This window comes from Mastacembelus armatus, chromosome 5 (genome assembly GCF_900324485.2).
Source record: "Mastacembelus armatus chromosome 5, fMasArm1.2, whole genome shotgun sequence".
Taxonomy (NCBI): Eukaryota; Metazoa; Chordata; class Actinopteri; order Synbranchiformes; family Mastacembelidae; genus Mastacembelus; species Mastacembelus armatus.
In genome coordinates this window covers 23,692,857-23,709,454 of record NC_046637.1, presented here as the reverse complement: position 1 = coordinate 23,709,454, position 16,598 = coordinate 23,692,857, and the positions used below count along the sequence as shown (strand labels likewise).

General features: G+C 40.1%; 2 protein-coding genes across 6 annotated transcripts in view; both read right to left on the bottom strand.

Moving 5' to 3' along the window:
• Positions 1 to 521: 521 nt before the first annotated feature.
• On the bottom strand, positions 522 to 3,252 carry myl2a (myosin, light chain 2a, regulatory, cardiac, slow). The gene is made up of 7 exons (XM_026307867.1): positions 3,186 to 3,252; positions 2,574 to 2,666; positions 1,976 to 2,051; positions 1,565 to 1,669; positions 1,390 to 1,468; positions 1,119 to 1,167; positions 522 to 884 (listed from the first exon to the last, which is right to left on the bottom strand). Exons 1-7 carry the CDS (start codon positions 3,186 to 3,188, stop codon positions 780 to 782), a joined length of 510 nt encoding a protein of 169 aa, XP_026163652.1. The 5' UTR covers positions 3,189 to 3,252; the 3' UTR covers positions 522 to 779.
• Positions 3,253 to 4,660: 1,408 nt separating this feature from the next.
• Positions 4,661 to 16,598, bottom strand: part of cita (citron rho-interacting serine/threonine kinase a) — a 35,574-nt gene continuing 23,636 nt past the window's right edge. For 3 of the 5 annotated variants that reach the window (XM_026307363.2, XM_026307365.2, XM_026307364.2), the window contains 17 exons: positions 15,522 to 15,659; positions 15,036 to 15,216; positions 14,858 to 14,949; positions 14,636 to 14,740; positions 14,270 to 14,439; positions 13,866 to 13,910; positions 12,205 to 12,285; positions 11,938 to 12,073; positions 11,682 to 11,821; positions 11,434 to 11,526; positions 11,212 to 11,320; positions 10,937 to 11,065; positions 10,703 to 10,783; positions 10,499 to 10,577; positions 10,097 to 10,279; positions 8,349 to 8,736; positions 4,661 to 6,732 (listed from right to left, as the gene is read on the bottom strand). In XM_026307363.2, the coding sequence (XP_026163148.1) occupies positions 6,709 to 6,732; positions 8,349 to 8,736; positions 10,097 to 10,279; positions 10,499 to 10,577; positions 10,703 to 10,783; positions 10,937 to 11,065; positions 11,212 to 11,320; positions 11,434 to 11,526; positions 11,682 to 11,821; positions 11,938 to 12,073; positions 12,205 to 12,285; positions 13,866 to 13,910; positions 14,270 to 14,439; positions 14,636 to 14,740; positions 14,858 to 14,949; positions 15,036 to 15,216; positions 15,522 to 15,659 (2,174 nt within the window). In that variant the 3' untranslated portion in view covers positions 4,661 to 6,708. The remainder of the gene's footprint in view (positions 6,733 to 8,348; positions 8,737 to 10,096; positions 10,280 to 10,498; positions 10,578 to 10,702; positions 10,784 to 10,936; positions 11,066 to 11,211; positions 11,321 to 11,433; positions 11,527 to 11,681; positions 11,822 to 11,937; positions 12,074 to 12,204; positions 12,286 to 13,865; positions 13,911 to 14,269; positions 14,440 to 14,635; positions 14,741 to 14,857; positions 14,950 to 15,035; positions 15,217 to 15,521; positions 15,660 to 16,598) is intronic. The other 2 variants (XM_026307366.2, XM_026307367.2) reach the window with 1 other exon arrangement.

Here is a 16,598-nt window from a genome sequence, read left to right as displayed (position 1 = left end):
TTGCTGTCTCTCCTCTATCCACTCTCCCCAACCTGTCCAGGCAGACGGCCCCCCAAACTGAGCCCAGGTCTGCTGGAGGTTTCTTCTGTTAAAGTGCTTGTTCATACAGGATCTGTTGGCTTTCTATGTCAAGTGCCTTATTGATTTACTGGTATATTTATAAGTTGATTTGAACTAGTTGCTAATTACAGCAAAGAGCAACAGGGTAACACAAATGCTAGTCAGCTGGTTAACTGCTGAAAGCACTTTAAATATGGAACTTTTGAAGCACATAGCTACGAATTTACAGATATATTACAGTCATACTGTTGTTGTGGTTATTCATACACACACTGCAGATAACAGCTGGAAGGAACCAAAGGGCCTGGACAGAGATGGATGTCTGTGCACACCAGCCTGATTTACATCAAATCATAATCGTCCAGAAAAGTACCACTCAGTAATATAGACTCTTCCGTATGTACAGCTGTAGGCTCCCTGAAGATAAACTGTTTTTTAACAAAATCTGAAAAGCAGACTGGTCAATGTCTGACAAATTTTATTAGCCGAATATGCTCAGACCTAACAGCTCAATACAGAGATGCTGTCATTTGTCCATTTCTGGGGCCTGGAAGAGAAAATCTTGTCTTGATTTTGTTGTGCTGTACGGAGTACTGTACAAAAACAATACAGTCAAGATAAACTTTTAATAAATAAGCAACAGTTCATATCTTCTTCAGGGGTAGTGGGTCTATTTGCTGTTATGAACGGCAGACAGTCTATTTGTAGAGCACAAATCTTTACTCCTGGTCCTTTTCCTCTCCATGGGTAATAATGTGAACCAGGTTCTTGTAGTCCAGGTTTCCAGTCACATCTGGGGGGAAGGCAGTGAACATCTGCTCCATCTAATCAACCAAGATCAGATATTGTCATTACTTCAGTCTGATCTTTAGCCTTTCATAAAAAACACAAACTCATATCTCAGTGTGGAAGAAAAGGTGTGAGGATGATTCACTGTTTTTTTCATTTGACGTGGAAGTAGATGATCGTCATGATGACGTTCATCCCTCTGAGCTTTTTGGACTCACCCACACACCGAAAACAATAATGATAATTAACATATAATGACTGCAGTGTACCTCTTCAGTGGAGAACCGGTCTGCTTGTGTTGTCAGCATCTGTGTCACACTAACAGGAAAGAAGAAAAAAACACTGTATGAGACGAGGAGGCCTGTGTTCACACACAGGTCATGGTGACCGTACTCATTGTGCCATTGTACTGGGATGAAGGACTGTGGTCAGACTCAGATGCAGTCATAGATTGTGAGTAAAAGCTTACATAACCCTCCTTGTAATTAATTTTCATATTGCAAACACAGTGTGAGGAGGGGGGTGTTTTAAACCACTTACTAGTCCTTCCTCAGCACACCTTTCCCCTCAGGATCAAACACTTTAAATGCATTCAGGATCGTCTCCTCTGGATCAGCCCCTACACACAGTAACACAGAGACATGTTTAAATGCTCTACTGGCATGACATTTGTTTTTAAGGTTAAATTTTCACCTTTGATCTTGTGCGTCTTTACCTTTTAGCTTCTCGCCGAACATGGTTAGAAAGACGGTAAAATTGATTGGGCCAGGAGCTTCTTTGAGCATCTCATCAATCTCTTCCTGTTTCACATTTAGACGTCCTGTGGCACCAACCATTCAACAGTGATCAAAGAACAATGAGCAAATGAGCAAATTCAGTTGCTGCACATTAGGAATAATGTATAATGAATTTTCAGTCTCGTTAATCTAGATTCTGTTTTCCAGTTTAGCACATTCCCAATAGTAGGCTTTTATCTGCAACAACTCTGAAGGCAGGATGCTAAATGATAAATGCCACAGTTATAGGAATTTGTATATCCCAACAAGAGTTGAATCTGATTCTGTAAAAATACAAAATAATAGCATTTTACTGTGAATATGGCTGACACATAGTGATAACAACACACCAAGAGCAGCAAAAGTGTCTCTTAGGTCATTCTTGTCAATGAAGCCATCTCTGTTCTGGTCCATGATCGTGAAGGCCTGAGGTCAGAGCACAGGAGAGGTTACAGACAACATTAAATATAAAATGAAAAAAAGCCTACAAGCTTCCAGTCTACTTTTCAAAAAACAAAAAATTATTGTCACTCTTGGTTTTTGATTCTCTTTGGCCCTTAAATATTTTGTGCACAATCATTACAGACCGAAGAATTTAGAACGTGCGAGTCCCCACTGGGTTTAGCCTCATATCCAGGGCATACCCAGGAGCTTATCTGTAGTCTGATGGCTGATGACACAGTCTGGACATCTGAATCTCATGCCAACATACCACATACCTCACTGCCGTCAGGCTAAGGACAGAAAAATAGACAGGTGGCCGTTCTACAACAATGAATAATGGTATTGGAAGACAAGGAAGATGAAATAGAGACCTCTGTGTGTGCCGTGTTTTTGAAAACAGAAACAGATGGCAACATGGATATTCATACACCATTTCCACAATTCTCCTGTCATTCTCAGCTATATGAAAATGAGTCAAAAAGAAAACAGATTCAGTGCACTCACCTCCTTGAATTCCTGGATCTGGGCCTGCTCAAACATGGAGAACACATTGGAGTTGGCTCCCTCTGCTGCCCTCTTCTTAGCTTTTTTGGGGGCCTTTTGACAAAAACAAAGGAAGAGAGTCACATAGATCATGGATAACATAAATAACAGGAATTGCATGCCTTAACAGAAGGTGGTATATTAGCTATATAAAGTATAAAATTGCATTTGAGGAACAACAGAATAACATAAATCTCATAAAATGGAAAATCCAAATCTCCATAATTTTTTCCTTGAAAAATCCATTAAAATCCAAAATAATGTGCTGCTTGTAATTTAGTATATATATGGCCTGTAAATAGCATTGGATTCAGTGTCTGGTGAAAGTTGGTAAAAAATGTAACCTTTGCTCCCCTAAACTGTTGAACTGTTGTCCATCCATAGATGCTTTTCCTCTGGATTCATCTCTTAAATGGGTTATTACTTACCCATTTAAGAAAAAGCTTTTATTACATATCCATATTATTAAATGACAGACACACAGGAATATAAACTCATTCACTCATCTGTCCAAAATATAGAATGGCTGAAGCCATGAAACCACACCATCAAAGAGCTCACACAATGACTTACCATGGCTAAGCAGTTGAGGGGGTCAGAACAACAATGATGCCTGTGAACAATGGGAGATTGTGGGTGGCCTTTTGTAGCCCCAACCCTCATTTCTACTGGATGATATTTATAAACTATGTCCTCTTTAGGAAGTGGCAGGTAAATGATGCTTCATATAGTTTTACATGCTCACAAAAAGCATATATAACCACTGTGGGTCCCCATGATTAACACTGAGCAAAGAGAGTGGAATAACAAGTCTAGAATATCAAGAGCAGACCGAAGGTTAAAGCACACAATCCCTTTAAAGTGCCCTCAGTCCACAGATCACTGTCCACACTATAGACAATGAAAATGATACTGTAAATTCAAAGATAAAAGGCACAATATGAAATGTCTTCTGGGCTGGTTTTAAAGTCTGAAGTCTAATTTTTACTATGCGCAAATGAAAACAAAGCTGTTATTGCAGCAGATGGGCTAAAGGCAATCGATCGAACTTAGCTGGACAACTGAACTGAAAAGTGGAAGAAGCTAAATGTTAGGACAAGCCTGCCACCACCTGATCCCTTACAAAAGATGCTTATTAGAAGACTGATTTCCCAGCAGTTTCTTTCAAAGAAAGCTAGGTTTAAAGAACTGGATTACAAAACCTGCATCCAAGGACATGAATTTGGATTTTGAATTGATATAATTTCACCCATGTAGAGCAAACGGGTATTTCCAATGGACGTCCAATATAAAGGTGTGAATTCTATCTATTTGCACTGGTGCTACAGTTAAAGAGCTTGTGACAGAAAGATCAGCGATGTTGACAAGCAGTAAGTGCGACATACTCAAGTGTCAGTGCTGACACTGAACACATCCTTACAATGTGCTGTAACAAGTCGTCCAGCATTACTTGCCCACCCCCCAACCAAGAAAAGTGACAGTGTGTGACAATGAGCTGATTGGGCTGGGGTTAGGAGGTGAGGACCTATATAGAGGCGCTGACATCGTCCTTGTACTCGTCCACTCACTGTCAAATACAATGCTTCTGATGAACCACTGGCAGGTGCCCCTGGTATCATCTCGCAGCACAGGGTAAAAGAAGGTTGGAAGTAGTCGAGGTCTTGTTAACCAATGAGCCAGACTACTGGTTTCTCCTTCAGCTCTGTTCTCAGTTTCAGATCCAAGCAGCCACTGCAGCTACCATGACCGGAATGGCAGACCAGACCATTGTCACACTGACTGAGTGCCGGAATCACACATCTAAAAATAGACTAACCTCTTCTAACATAATGGACATAGACAAATGGTCATTCTGCCAGCAGACCCCCAGTGTGAGTGAGGAGGAGGAAGCACAACAGCAGAGAAAAGAGCTTCAAAAATAACCTAACTTCCCTTTCTTAACCCCATACAGCCAATAAGGAGGAGAGTAATGGAGACTTCCTGTGTGTAGTTTAAATGAACATAATTCTAAGCATTCATAAACAGCACAAAATAAGGCAAATTAGAAGTGAAAGACAATGGTTATAATATTTAATATTCTGTGACAAAATCTCTACAGGGAATGCTAATAAAACATTTGTTAGCAGACATCAATATCATATCCAGCGTTACAGCATTATGATTATCATGGAAAAAGAAAAACTAAATAAAAAGAATAAAAATTAAACAGGATGGCAAAACTCTTTCATACAGAGTCCTATAGTGACCAGTAGAAAACTTGTGCAATCTATAGCATTGGGTGCTTTCTGTTTAACATTTGTGACCAGTTCTATCTTCTTGGTTTAAAATACATTCAGAAAGATTTTCATTTCTAAAAAGAACCATACTGAATTCAGAAAGCTGAAGAAACATCTTCCCACTGAGCTCTCGGCTATTGACAGACAGTCAGGGCAAGTTAAAGTGTGTCTTCGTATCTGTTTATATTCTAAAAACCACAAAATATATTTCTTAGATCAAACTATGACATGTAGAAATAAAAACAGGCTTGGTCAATGGTAAGCATTTTGACAACGAATGCCAAAATAAATTTGGATTTTAGTGTTGCTTTAAGAGTTGACTGACTTAACCTAGGAAGATCACTTAAATAAAAGACAAAAGAGATTTAATATTTTGAAGTGTATGAATTACCTGTGCATATTGTTAAACAAAAGGTTAAGTTTACCTGCTGCACTTTTAATTTGCGGAATAAAAATATAACCCAAATGAGACAGAAGCATAAAGACAACACTCTGTGTCATTTCAGATATACATATCCATGCCACTTACAAATCAGGGGAAAAAAAAAATAAAACAAAGATTATTTTCATCTTCACACTGAACATTTTGGGTTATACACAATATTAAGAGACATTGTACAAAAAGAAATGTTCAAATACTATATGTTGTAAGCTTCAAACATGATCTTTTTTTCCCTTCCTGTCATATAATTCAGCACTGAGGTTTTGCCTTTGACAGATGGAAGTGCATACACAAGTTGGATACAATCACTCACTTGTTAAAGGACGTTTGGACATATTAAAAGAATACTCATTGGACATTCTAGAGGATACGTAATCACTTTTTTTTCTCCTTTAACAAAAATAGACATGGCTTATCCAGCCTTGAAATTCCTTCTCAATATATATAAAATTATGTCTCATCTATTTACAGTCAGATAGCATTTTGAAGGATTAGAAAGGTCCTGCTTCATCACTGCTGGGGATTGTGGGTAGTGCAGTTTTACTGCCAACCTATCTGAGCGCAGACAATCATGCCACGTGTGGTTCTACAGGGCAGAGAGGGCTCAATTTAAAAAAAATAAAAATAAAATAATAATTTCAATTTATTTGTGCTCCAGCCAAGTCCTGTTATCGTAACTAATCCAGGTCTCGACAAGACTGACATTAGCAGAGAATGATTGTAAGTAGCTGACAATGATTGTGTGTTGACATGTCAGGGCAGGGATGGATCCAGATGTGCAGTGCTCTCCTGCCATCAACTAAAGCTACTGCGGACAGAGATGAGTGTGGAAAGGAGCCAGTTGTATTAATACAATTTTGAGCAGACCTCTGCCATCTTCGCTGACTTATATAATTAGGTAATGACTTGTAAGATAATGTTGCTACGGCTGTGCTTATCAGAGTTACTACTGTCTGAGTTCACTTAAGCTAGCAAAACCCAGTGAGTCAGGTCTCGAGTTAAGTCATATCCCAGACACTTTTTGTAAGAGAAATTAAATTACTAACCCCTTTTCAGAGTATACAGCACATACTCAAATACATTGCAAAAAAACCCTGCTTAAGTTGTTAATATGGCATTTTGGCAACCTTTATTGACTCGGGGGTCAGTCCATTGAGGAAAAATAACCTGATTCTAATGACATCTATTTATTTCTCTCTGTTCTGACAGATACAGTTGTACTCCCTCTGTGGGTTTTCAGCTTAAATGTCAGGCAAAACAGATGCGTGGCAGTGTTTCATCATGAGTTGGTGACATTCTCACTGATTCTCTGCTCCCTCCTCTGCTTTTCCAAAGATGAATTTCTCTGTCCATGCTGGGAATGTGGCTCTGCTGTCCCTCAAACCGATGACTGGTCCCATACCTGGAGGAGAAAAACCACCAAAACACAGTCAGCTTTATGCACAAAGTACATGCAAGGACAGTTATTTGGTGACAACAGCAATTGTGTAGCACTCTGATATCAGGAATGTCAGAGTAACTCTTGAAGAAATTCTAGTCTGGATTTTGTCTGTGTCATAGCAGGAAATCAGTGATTTTAAGAGTATTTGTTGATATTCTTATGTTGTTGGACAATAAAGCTGTGTCCCAGTTTAGCGGCCACATCCTTTGAAGGCTGATTGTGTCATGGTGTGCAGACAAATCCAGCCGACAAATGAAGCCTTCTTTCCCTGGGAAATGAAGGCTGCATATGTTGGATCCTTCACAGAACAACATATCCCAACATTCTTTGAGAATGCTGAACACAGGTGCCGAATCATTGGATCTGGGCCGATTTTTTTTTTTTTTTTTTTTAAACAGCGATGGATGTAGTGGGTTTTAGCCGAGTTGAATAAATAACGGTACAAATGTTTAAAAACAAAGGGTCTTAATAATCTCAAGGTAGCAGTGAGGCACCTCACTTTCCTCTAACAGAACAGAAAACAAAAATATAATCAACATTACAGCATCCATCATTGGTGATAATATTTATATATTTCCCAGCATCATCATCCAACTCTGGTCCAGCTGCAGCTGTGAAGGTTGCTTGGCAACAGGAGCAGCACTTTCTAACTTAACAGTAGGGGCGGGACCAGTTGGTGACAAACAGGAAACCCTCTGTAAACTAGACTGCCTCATTTCAGCTCGCCCATACTTTGGCATACATGGTCTACAGTGGCTACCTACCCCTTGATACCTGAAACTTATCACTTATCCTCTATTGTTATACGGATGATGCACAAATCTATTTCCATCTCTCAGCATTTTGTTTGGTTCAGCCGATCGCATCCTTAAACACCATTTTAATGGGAAATAGTTCAAAATGAGCAGATTAAGAATCTTGGTGGTTTTATCTGATAGTAATTTAAAGTTTGTTGAATAGCTTAACTTACTAGTGAAGAAATATTTTTTTTTTTTTTTTTACAAACTGACAAAGGTTAGGCACTTTCTGTTGCTTTGGGGTCTTAGTCTTCAACATTGTTCACAATCATTCTCTATAATCCATTTGATTGGTTTGTTTTATCATTTACTTCATAAACAGCACTTTGGGCAATCTAATTATTGTAAAAATTGTTTTTATTAAAAAAACTTTGATTTTATCTCAGTTAAATATAAAGCTACAGCCAGTAGCCAATTAGCTTAGCATAAAGACTGGAAGCAGGGAGACGTGAAAAGAAATTCTACCAGCCATCACTATTTATTACATTATATCTCAACTGGTACAAATTTTGGACACTCTGAATATGCCTGGCATCTAGAGAAGAGACCAGGTAGTCACTGCTTTTAGCCAAGACACAGCATTGCACACAATCCATCATAAAAACAAAATATGTAGATTTTACACCTTTTCTTCTCATTTCCAGTCTTTATGCCACACTATGTTCAGGGACTCTGGCTTCATATTTCATAGTGTATCCAAATGTCAAATTATTCCATTAAGAAACAGTAAAAACCAACAGAAAAAAAAAACAAACAAAAAAAAAAAAAAAACAGGCAAACCTTGTTGACAGGGTTTATGGGTGTGCGTCCAGAGCCTGTATGAAGCCTTTGGCGCTCTTCAAATCGTCCAGGGGACCTCTCCCTCCGGACATCCATCATACGACCAGGGGAGCGGTCCATTCGAGGGTCTGCCATGGCACGGCCCGGGGAGCGCTCTAACCGGGGATCAGCCATGGCCCTGCCCGGAGACCCTACTATTCGGCTTTCCAGCATCCGGCCAGGAGACTTCTCTCTCTCCAATGGACGGCTGGGGGACTTGTCCCGTCGAAACTCAGTGCGGGCCTCTCGGTAGCGGTGAGGTGTGCCAGGGTCTCCGTGAACAAGGGGATTGGCTGCCAGCCTTTTAGAGATGTGCTCGTTGTAGGAAGGAGGTCCGCGCTTGTTGGGGCTGGGAACCGAGGCATAAAAATGGGCAGGGAACATTGGTTAAAAGAAAAGGGATTTTGTGTCTGGAGTCATGGGGCTTTGCTTGACGCTGTGGGAGATAGGTTGGTCAACAAATGTGGATTGAGGTCAAGTTCATAGATTGCAGTCGTACCTACATCTGGCTGGGTTGGGTGTTTAAGGGCAAAAATGCAAATTAAAAATAGATTCTTTTATGTTTTACAACAGGTCAACTCTGAACCAGAGACACAAAGACAAACAATGTTCATGTATTTTATGGTTTGCTTCTCCAGTCAGTGCAACCTACTTTTATCCTTTGACCTTTGACAGCATATGGTCGTTTAGCCATATCTACAGGGGCCTGCTAACTGTCCGGGCCAGTTTGTGGTCCGATTGTTGTGGTTCTTTGCTGCTGCCTTGGTATACGTAATGCTAATAATATGATAATAGTGGGTCTATGTGTAACTACATTTTATATTATGTCTCCAATTCAATGTCGACCTGTCTTAAAACCTAACGTGTTGGAACCCATCTCTAATTTGCATATGCCAGGTGTAGCTACGGGCACCCCCACTCATGTCGTGGGCACAGCAGGTGGCAGTGGCTGCTATTAGAGCTCAGCCCTACTGCAAATGTGGTGAGGATGATTTGCTCACAATCAAGCTAATCTGAGAATCAGTAGCACATTGCTGTTCATACTTAGACGAGACTGAACTCAACTTCTCTTGGCTATCTAAATGAGAAGTGAAGAACCTGGAAAAAGTAAGAAAAGCTCAGTTGTTAGTGAGCTTCATTTTGAAATAGACCAGTCTCAGGACATAAAAAGAGGAAGTTAGTCTTTATTTAAAAATTGTCTTTCTACATTTGTCAGGACAAGTTTTCAGAAGTGAATTTAATTTAAAAAGATACATTTAATGATTTATTACAGATTAAAAATGAACTCTTCCGCCTGCAAAGAACAAAATGAAGGTGTTACAGTTCTGTTTTAATGTATCAACATTAATGGCACAATTTACCCGTCACCACCTGTGGATGTCAACCTGTGCCCTGCAATGCCACATAGTCCCAGGGACCATGAACAACATTGTGAATGGGGTAAGTTAGTGGAGTGTACTTGGGATGCTCCAGAAGTGAATAATTGGTAAATAATAATAAATAAAATGCACCTTATGTTTGTCTCACAGTGTAGGAAGTCAAAATTTGATTTTGAGCTCAAAGAAAAGTGAGAAGGGTGATGGCTGGTTGTAGTTGAAAAGGGTCCCAAACATAATACCCAGGATTGTGATTTTTTTTTTCAGCTCCCAAGAGAAAATACAGGCATGTTGGCATGAAGTTTAATAAATGTTCTTCGTGTATGTCCTCACCTGCGTCCAGACCCGTTCCGCTGCAGGTCTCCTCCCCCGTCTTGGCACTGCACCAGGTTGCCCTTGCAGCAAATGACCCGAAGTTTGTTCTGGTAAGAAGAGGCCAGGTAAATGGCCCCAGAGGAGATGGCTGGGCCAAGGTAGCGGGGGTTTGGGATATCCAAGTGTGCATATGAGTGAGGCCTGGAAAGAAATATAAGCATTAGACCCCGTATCCTTTAAAACACCAGTGAGTTCAATGGATTTTTGCCAAGGTGTCTACTGAGCCTTGGCATTAAAAACTCAATTGCTACAATATGCAGTGATACTGATCGAGGAGCCACTAAAAACAAATAATCATTTTTTGACTTAAAAATAAACACTAGTCGCTGGTACTGACAAAAAAGCAGAATACAGTCTTACCCAAGAGCGGCATGTCCCTTAATCTCAATAACATCCAGAGAGTTGAAGTAGGTCACAAACAGATAGGGTTCTCTATAGGCTGAAATACCAAAAATAAAATCCGCTTAACATGATTTTATAATGATTAAGTATGGAGTATATGGACCATTTAAATGTGGTAAAATAAATTTGAAAGTGACACTGAAGAAATTGATTTACACTAACCAAATGAGAGAGGCAGACGGCTCCATTTGATATCATCAGTCCTGCTTCTACGGCCATATGCATCCACAAATACACCAAACTCTGCAAGAAAAACATCATCATAGATACTGTAACAAGATTACAGATGTTCTCACACAGATGTTTTGGCTCCTCTACTGGTACATGTTTTGACACGCTTCACTGCATACACAGCCATATATGTGTTCCCACACAGACAGAAAATAAACGTCAAACCATGGAAACAGAGCAGGTATTCATCCTTCTGTGGAGCTGTGGTGACCTGGATGATGGAGATGGGGAAGCTGTGGGAGGATGCGGCGAAGACGGCTGAAGCCAGTGTCACATCATTTTTATCCAGGAACTCTGCAGAAAGACATCAAATCAGCATTGGTGCGCCTATTCAGGTGTGAAAGCTGAGAGATTCCAGTGACAGACTCACGCTTGTGTAGACTTACTTAGAACACCATCTGGTTGACAAGAAATATTTTACATATATGGATTTGACCTACCTTCTAGCACATACTGCTTCATCTCAATCTCATAGAACTTGTTGGTGCCGATAATGATACTGTAGCCAGTGAAGTGGATACAGCTGCAAGGCTCTGATGTCTCGATCTCCTACAAATACAGTCACAGTGGTTTAACAGGAACACTGACACTCGCTGCCAAGGCAAAACTGAGCATCTTCCCTTCATCATTTTATCATCTATCCATGCTGAAGGCCCATTTACCTTTCTGATGCAGAACTTGTTGAGACCTTCATTATGTCTCAGAATCGTAATCTTATTGGGCATAGCAGCACAGATACAGATCCCATTATCAATCTGTAAAGAGGGAACAATTCTAGAATTAGGATGGTAGTGAATACCAGCAATCACAAAGCACACTGCTATTGTGATGTTCAGCTCATTAACTCTGACTAAATAACAGACTAACTAGAATGATTTTGTTCAGTGTAAATAAAAACAACCTGACTCACCTTGCCAGAGGAGAAGAGATGGCATCCTTTGATGGCCTCAAATATGAAAGGGTTGAGGTCAGGTGGAGCTGGGAGATGGGACTGTGACAAAGACTGTTTCACCTTCTTGATATCCACCAGACACAGCACCCTGTCCTCGCCTAGAAGTGATTGTGAATGAGTGTAATATGAAAAACATACCATTTTCCAGTGACATTGCACAGTTAAATTCACTTAAGACTGAGCAACTCAGTATTTTTTACTGTTATGCACTGACCAGTGATCATCAACAGCTTGTCAAGGTCCTTCAGGATCTGGATCTGGAAGACAGAGGTCAGCCCGGGGATGTGGGTCAAAGAGTTCTTTATCACGTTTAGAGCATACAGGCCCTCCTCAGAACCAACCAGCACGATCTGAGGGAAAAGGACAATAAGAATAGTTTAACAAATGAAACGGAGCAGGATGGTGTAGCAGTCAAATGGGCTGAAAGATGACTAATTAGGTTTTTGCCTCTCTTTATATGCTAGAGTTTTTTTCTTTGTACCTGGTCAGTGAGCGGCAAAGTGCAGTTAATGTCCAAACGGTCATCACCCTCCAGCTTCAGCAAGGAGTTTCCTAGAAGTTTCTATCAAGACAAAAAACAGAAAGGGAGGGGCATGGAGCAGGGATAAGGGGCAGGTAAGAAAGCTTTTCTATGTATCAGTTGCTTTAGAACAAGATGAACTAAGCCAGCAAGGATGATAGCCAGAGAGCCATTCTCACAAACACCAAATTAACATATTCATCCTTCAATATCAATGAATAGAATTCACATGTGAAGTGAATAGGTCATTATTTAACTTAGGCAAAGCATTGTTTAATATTTACTGTCAACAATAACCAAGTATGAACACAAAATCCTTGTTTTAAGCCAGGAGCAAGCATTTAATGCCAACTTTTGGTATTTGACAGTTTGATACTCAGTGGTCTGGACATAAGTTGGTTGGTATGTTTAAAGCTGTATAACTGGTCTCTGGGTGACCACAGCAACTTCAAAGAAACAAAAACAGAATGGGAAGATAGCAAAAATAATAAAAAAAGAGAGGCGCGTTATTGCCATTATACTCAGGTTGTAATGCAGACATTTTAGAGACAGCTAACTAATGTCCAGTGAGTAACAAAATGTGATGTAAAACTTCATCAAAACTATATGGCCAGAAATATGCAGATGCTACAGGATGTTAGCCTGTCCAAATACTTTGGTATACTTTTGTTCATTTTTCATGGTTTGTGCAAAGTCCTTTAGTTCCAAATCCTTTAAAATACAATTATATTTTAATCAATGCTTTGCTTACAATTTTATGGTAACAGAGAGCGGCTCTTTCCTATTTTAACACAGCAATGCCACCTTACATCAAGTGAGGGCCATAAAAAATGTTTGAGGTTGGTGTGAAGAGCCCCTGTTTAACACCTGTGGGATAAACCTGAAACTCACAGCAATAAGTGCCCGACCTCATGAGTATTCTTTGGTTGAATGGTGAACTGCAGCTAGGTGCTATAATCATATGGAAAACCTCTTAAAAAGACTGAGGGCTGTTACATTAGCATATAAAAACCTGTGGTTTGACATGAGATGATTAAATTGTTAAATTTCGGTGTATATGTCCTCACACTTTTGGCCATGTAGTATGTGCTGCACTAAGGAAAAAATCTGCACATTGAACTAAGTGCATATTTGAAGAAATAATGTAAAAGAGGACGATGAACAGTGAAAACACTGATATACAGTTTTAAAACAAACCTAGACTATTTCCAAGGGTAATTGGAGTTCTCAACAGCAATAAACACACAAACACCAATAGCAGAAGGCTGTAGACTAAAGACTGAAGTCTCAGGTTGGTGGAACAGCAGGTGCATGTCTGTCATGTTTTAGCAAAGGGGACCAAAGCAGAGCATGACTTTGCAGAAGCATGCATGCATGCCAGAACAAAACGATATCAGGTCAAATGTGCACAACAGGGCCTATTCACATTCATGCACAGTGCATGGATGTGAATGCTGCAAGGTTTGTGAAGGCAGCTATTACCATGAACCATATTCAAGTGAGCCTAGGACTGTGACCTGCACTGAACAGCATCAGTGATATAAGCGCAGATGTGAGCATCTTTGCATGCTTAGTCAACCAGTCGACTGAAGCCCAAGCATTCGTGCAGCTACTTACTGTACCTGAACCAGAGGGGAAAGGTTCTTCTGTCTTTTAGAAACACCTGCCTATAATGTGATCCACACAACCGAGTTGAATGGAGATACACGCACAGTATGATCACATTAACAAAGACAATGACAACACAAAAATAGAAGACGTGGATGTTGAGAACATGCAGAGAGAGAAAGAAGAAAGAGGGGGAGAAGAAGAAGTGAAAGCACTGGCTGATGTTTAATGGAGGCATTCAATATATTTAACCTAATTTTTATACCAAATAATATCCCTACCCTTGGATTACGTTACTATCTGAAATCTGTATACTTGTATAAAGACAACCCTGGGCTGTCTTTCTTACACCTCTGAATACTCAGAATTTGATCCCAAACACGCTGAGTGCAAGCAGAAACATAAACACAATACTTACAGCATCTGCATCCACTTTGTCCTTAGATCCACGACTACCTGCTACCACAGACTCCAGCACAGCCACCCAGCGCTGCTTATCAGGGAAGCTGGGAGCCATGAAGTAGAGAGACTGGCCTGGCCAACAGGTAGTATGGGGATGTGACTCCAGCTTCAACACATAAGGGATGTCTGGGTCCATACAAAAAAAAATTGGATTAGTTAGCTGTTTCATGGCTGAGTAGATCTGTCAACAATTTATTGTATTTTGAGATCAAAAACATAAATGGGATAAGGTGAATCAAAATAAAATTTGGCAAGTGGATTACATGCTTAAAATAAGACAACAAGCAGAGTATCGGTCAGTTAGGGGACATTAATCTGGTACCTGACTTGGCAGTGTTGATGAGCTCAGAGGCTCCAACAGCTCCATGTACAGTCACCTCTCCATCAGGCAGACAGAGCTCAAACTCCTCCTCAGCCTTTACGCAGTCTGGGGAGAAGAGAATAGAGAATTATAACAGGTTAAAAATAAATAAAATAATACTCTTTAAAAAAAAAAAAAAGAAAAAAAAAGGTTGAAATAAATAAATAAAAGCATGGTACTGACCTTCTCTAGGTTCACTGTCATAGATGGACACTTTGGTTCCATCTAGTACCACATACTTTCTCTCCCAACCCTGCTGTCCACGCTTGCCATTTCTACATTGGCCAACACAGATAAACACACACTTTCAGTGCTGTGTATAGTATATAGACATGAGGTAGTAAGGGACTGAATTAGTTACCTGGGCTGCTTCATCCATCCCTCCAAGCGAACATGTCCACTGGCCTCTTTGACCTGCAGCGCAGGTGAGTTTGCCTTTTCTCGGCACAGAGCCTCTGAAAAGTGAGTGGCATACTCAGCTGGCAGACCGCAGGTGGCCGGAAGACATGGTGAGCATTTAGGATGGCACAGGGTGTGGCACTCTACAGCAATACAGAGGTGGGGACAAGAAAGTCTAAGTTTATCAAAAAACGCAGTCTTAGTAATGAAGAAATTAATATTGTAGTGTTTTAAAAGAGCCATGTCTTAAAGAGCAAACATTTAGAACAGTAGTGGTTAGAAACAGCCATGAATGCCAAAACAAGACACGCCTGATCCCACCATGTGAGGCAGACTAATGGGATGGCCATGGTACAAGAACTACTTCTAGTATTTTTAAGGCTGGTAAAGAATTTGCTCTTTGAAATATCTTCAGATTCACTCTGCCTAGCTGCATACAAATACAGACCTAGACAAGTGGCAGCCTGTCGTCCAAAATGAACAGTGTCCAGGCAGACGGCACACTTGGCAGCTCTCATGTTGAGGCCCACAGTGAAACGATGAGGGATGTTGTGGTGCATTCTCTCCTTCACACGACGCCCAAACTCTGCAATACAAAAAGGGAGAAAAAGAAAAAAAGAAGAGGGCAGGGAGAGGAATTACAAAAGAAATATGGCACCATGATATTTTGTTGCAGGCTGAATCACCTCATAAGTCAACTGTGAAGCAGCTGAGCAACTGCAATCCAGTCCAACATGGGACAATTTCAATAATGAATAAATGTATTGTTATAATATTTTAATTGCAGGTACTAGGCATATGAAATTTCAAGTAGCTTAAAACAGTCAATCAGAATATTAAAATGAATGCCAGTGACAATGGGATGCAATCAAATGTTTCAGAGAGAAAAGCTACCTTTCCTACCATAGGCTATCTAAATGACTCCAAGAATGACAGTTGGAAAAAAACAAAACAAAACAAACAAACAAAAAAAACAAAAAAAAAACAAACAAGACCGGTATATCCTGACAAACTTGACCTTTAAGAATCAAGTCCTTGGTCAAGTTACAGTTAGCTTGAAAGCAGGACAACCAGACATGTACGGTATGATATGGGTATGTGTGTACACAGTATAGCCAGCATACATAGATGAGCTCATGCATGTGAAAAGCCCACTGTGGTGACTGCTAACTTACTTTCAAAGGTGACCCTCCTCTTTTCTGTGAGGAGCAAGAGGAAAGAGACAGAAAGGAGAGAGCAGTCTAACTATAACTAGGTGAAAGTAAAGGAACATGGATAGTTTGGGATCTGAGTCACAAAGCAAGTTCAGCTTTGTCAGGCTGTTATGATCCAAACATTTGTTGTTGATGAAATACATGAAGTGTATCACAACTAAAGAAACTAGCATTTTAAAAGATTCATATGTTTAGAAGGGGGTCTATATAGTTTTTTATATTCTCATTGTTGAAAACAGGTTGGTTACACATTTGGATATGAACCGATGAACTTGCTATATAGCTATAATATATGCAGATTCAGTTTCCAT

Excerpts from the sequence above, each read along its gene's own strand:
- myl2a (XM_026307867.1), bottom strand. Across the intron at positions 1,670-1,975 it reads AGACACTTTTGCTGCTCTTG|GACGTCTAAATGTGAAACAG; the intron begins GTGTGTTGTTAT and ends TTGGTGCCACAG. Across the intron at positions 1,168-1,389 it reads GGTGTGCTGAGGAAGGACTA|TGTGACACAGATGCTGACAA; the intron begins GTAAGTGGTTTA and ends CTTTCCTGTTAG.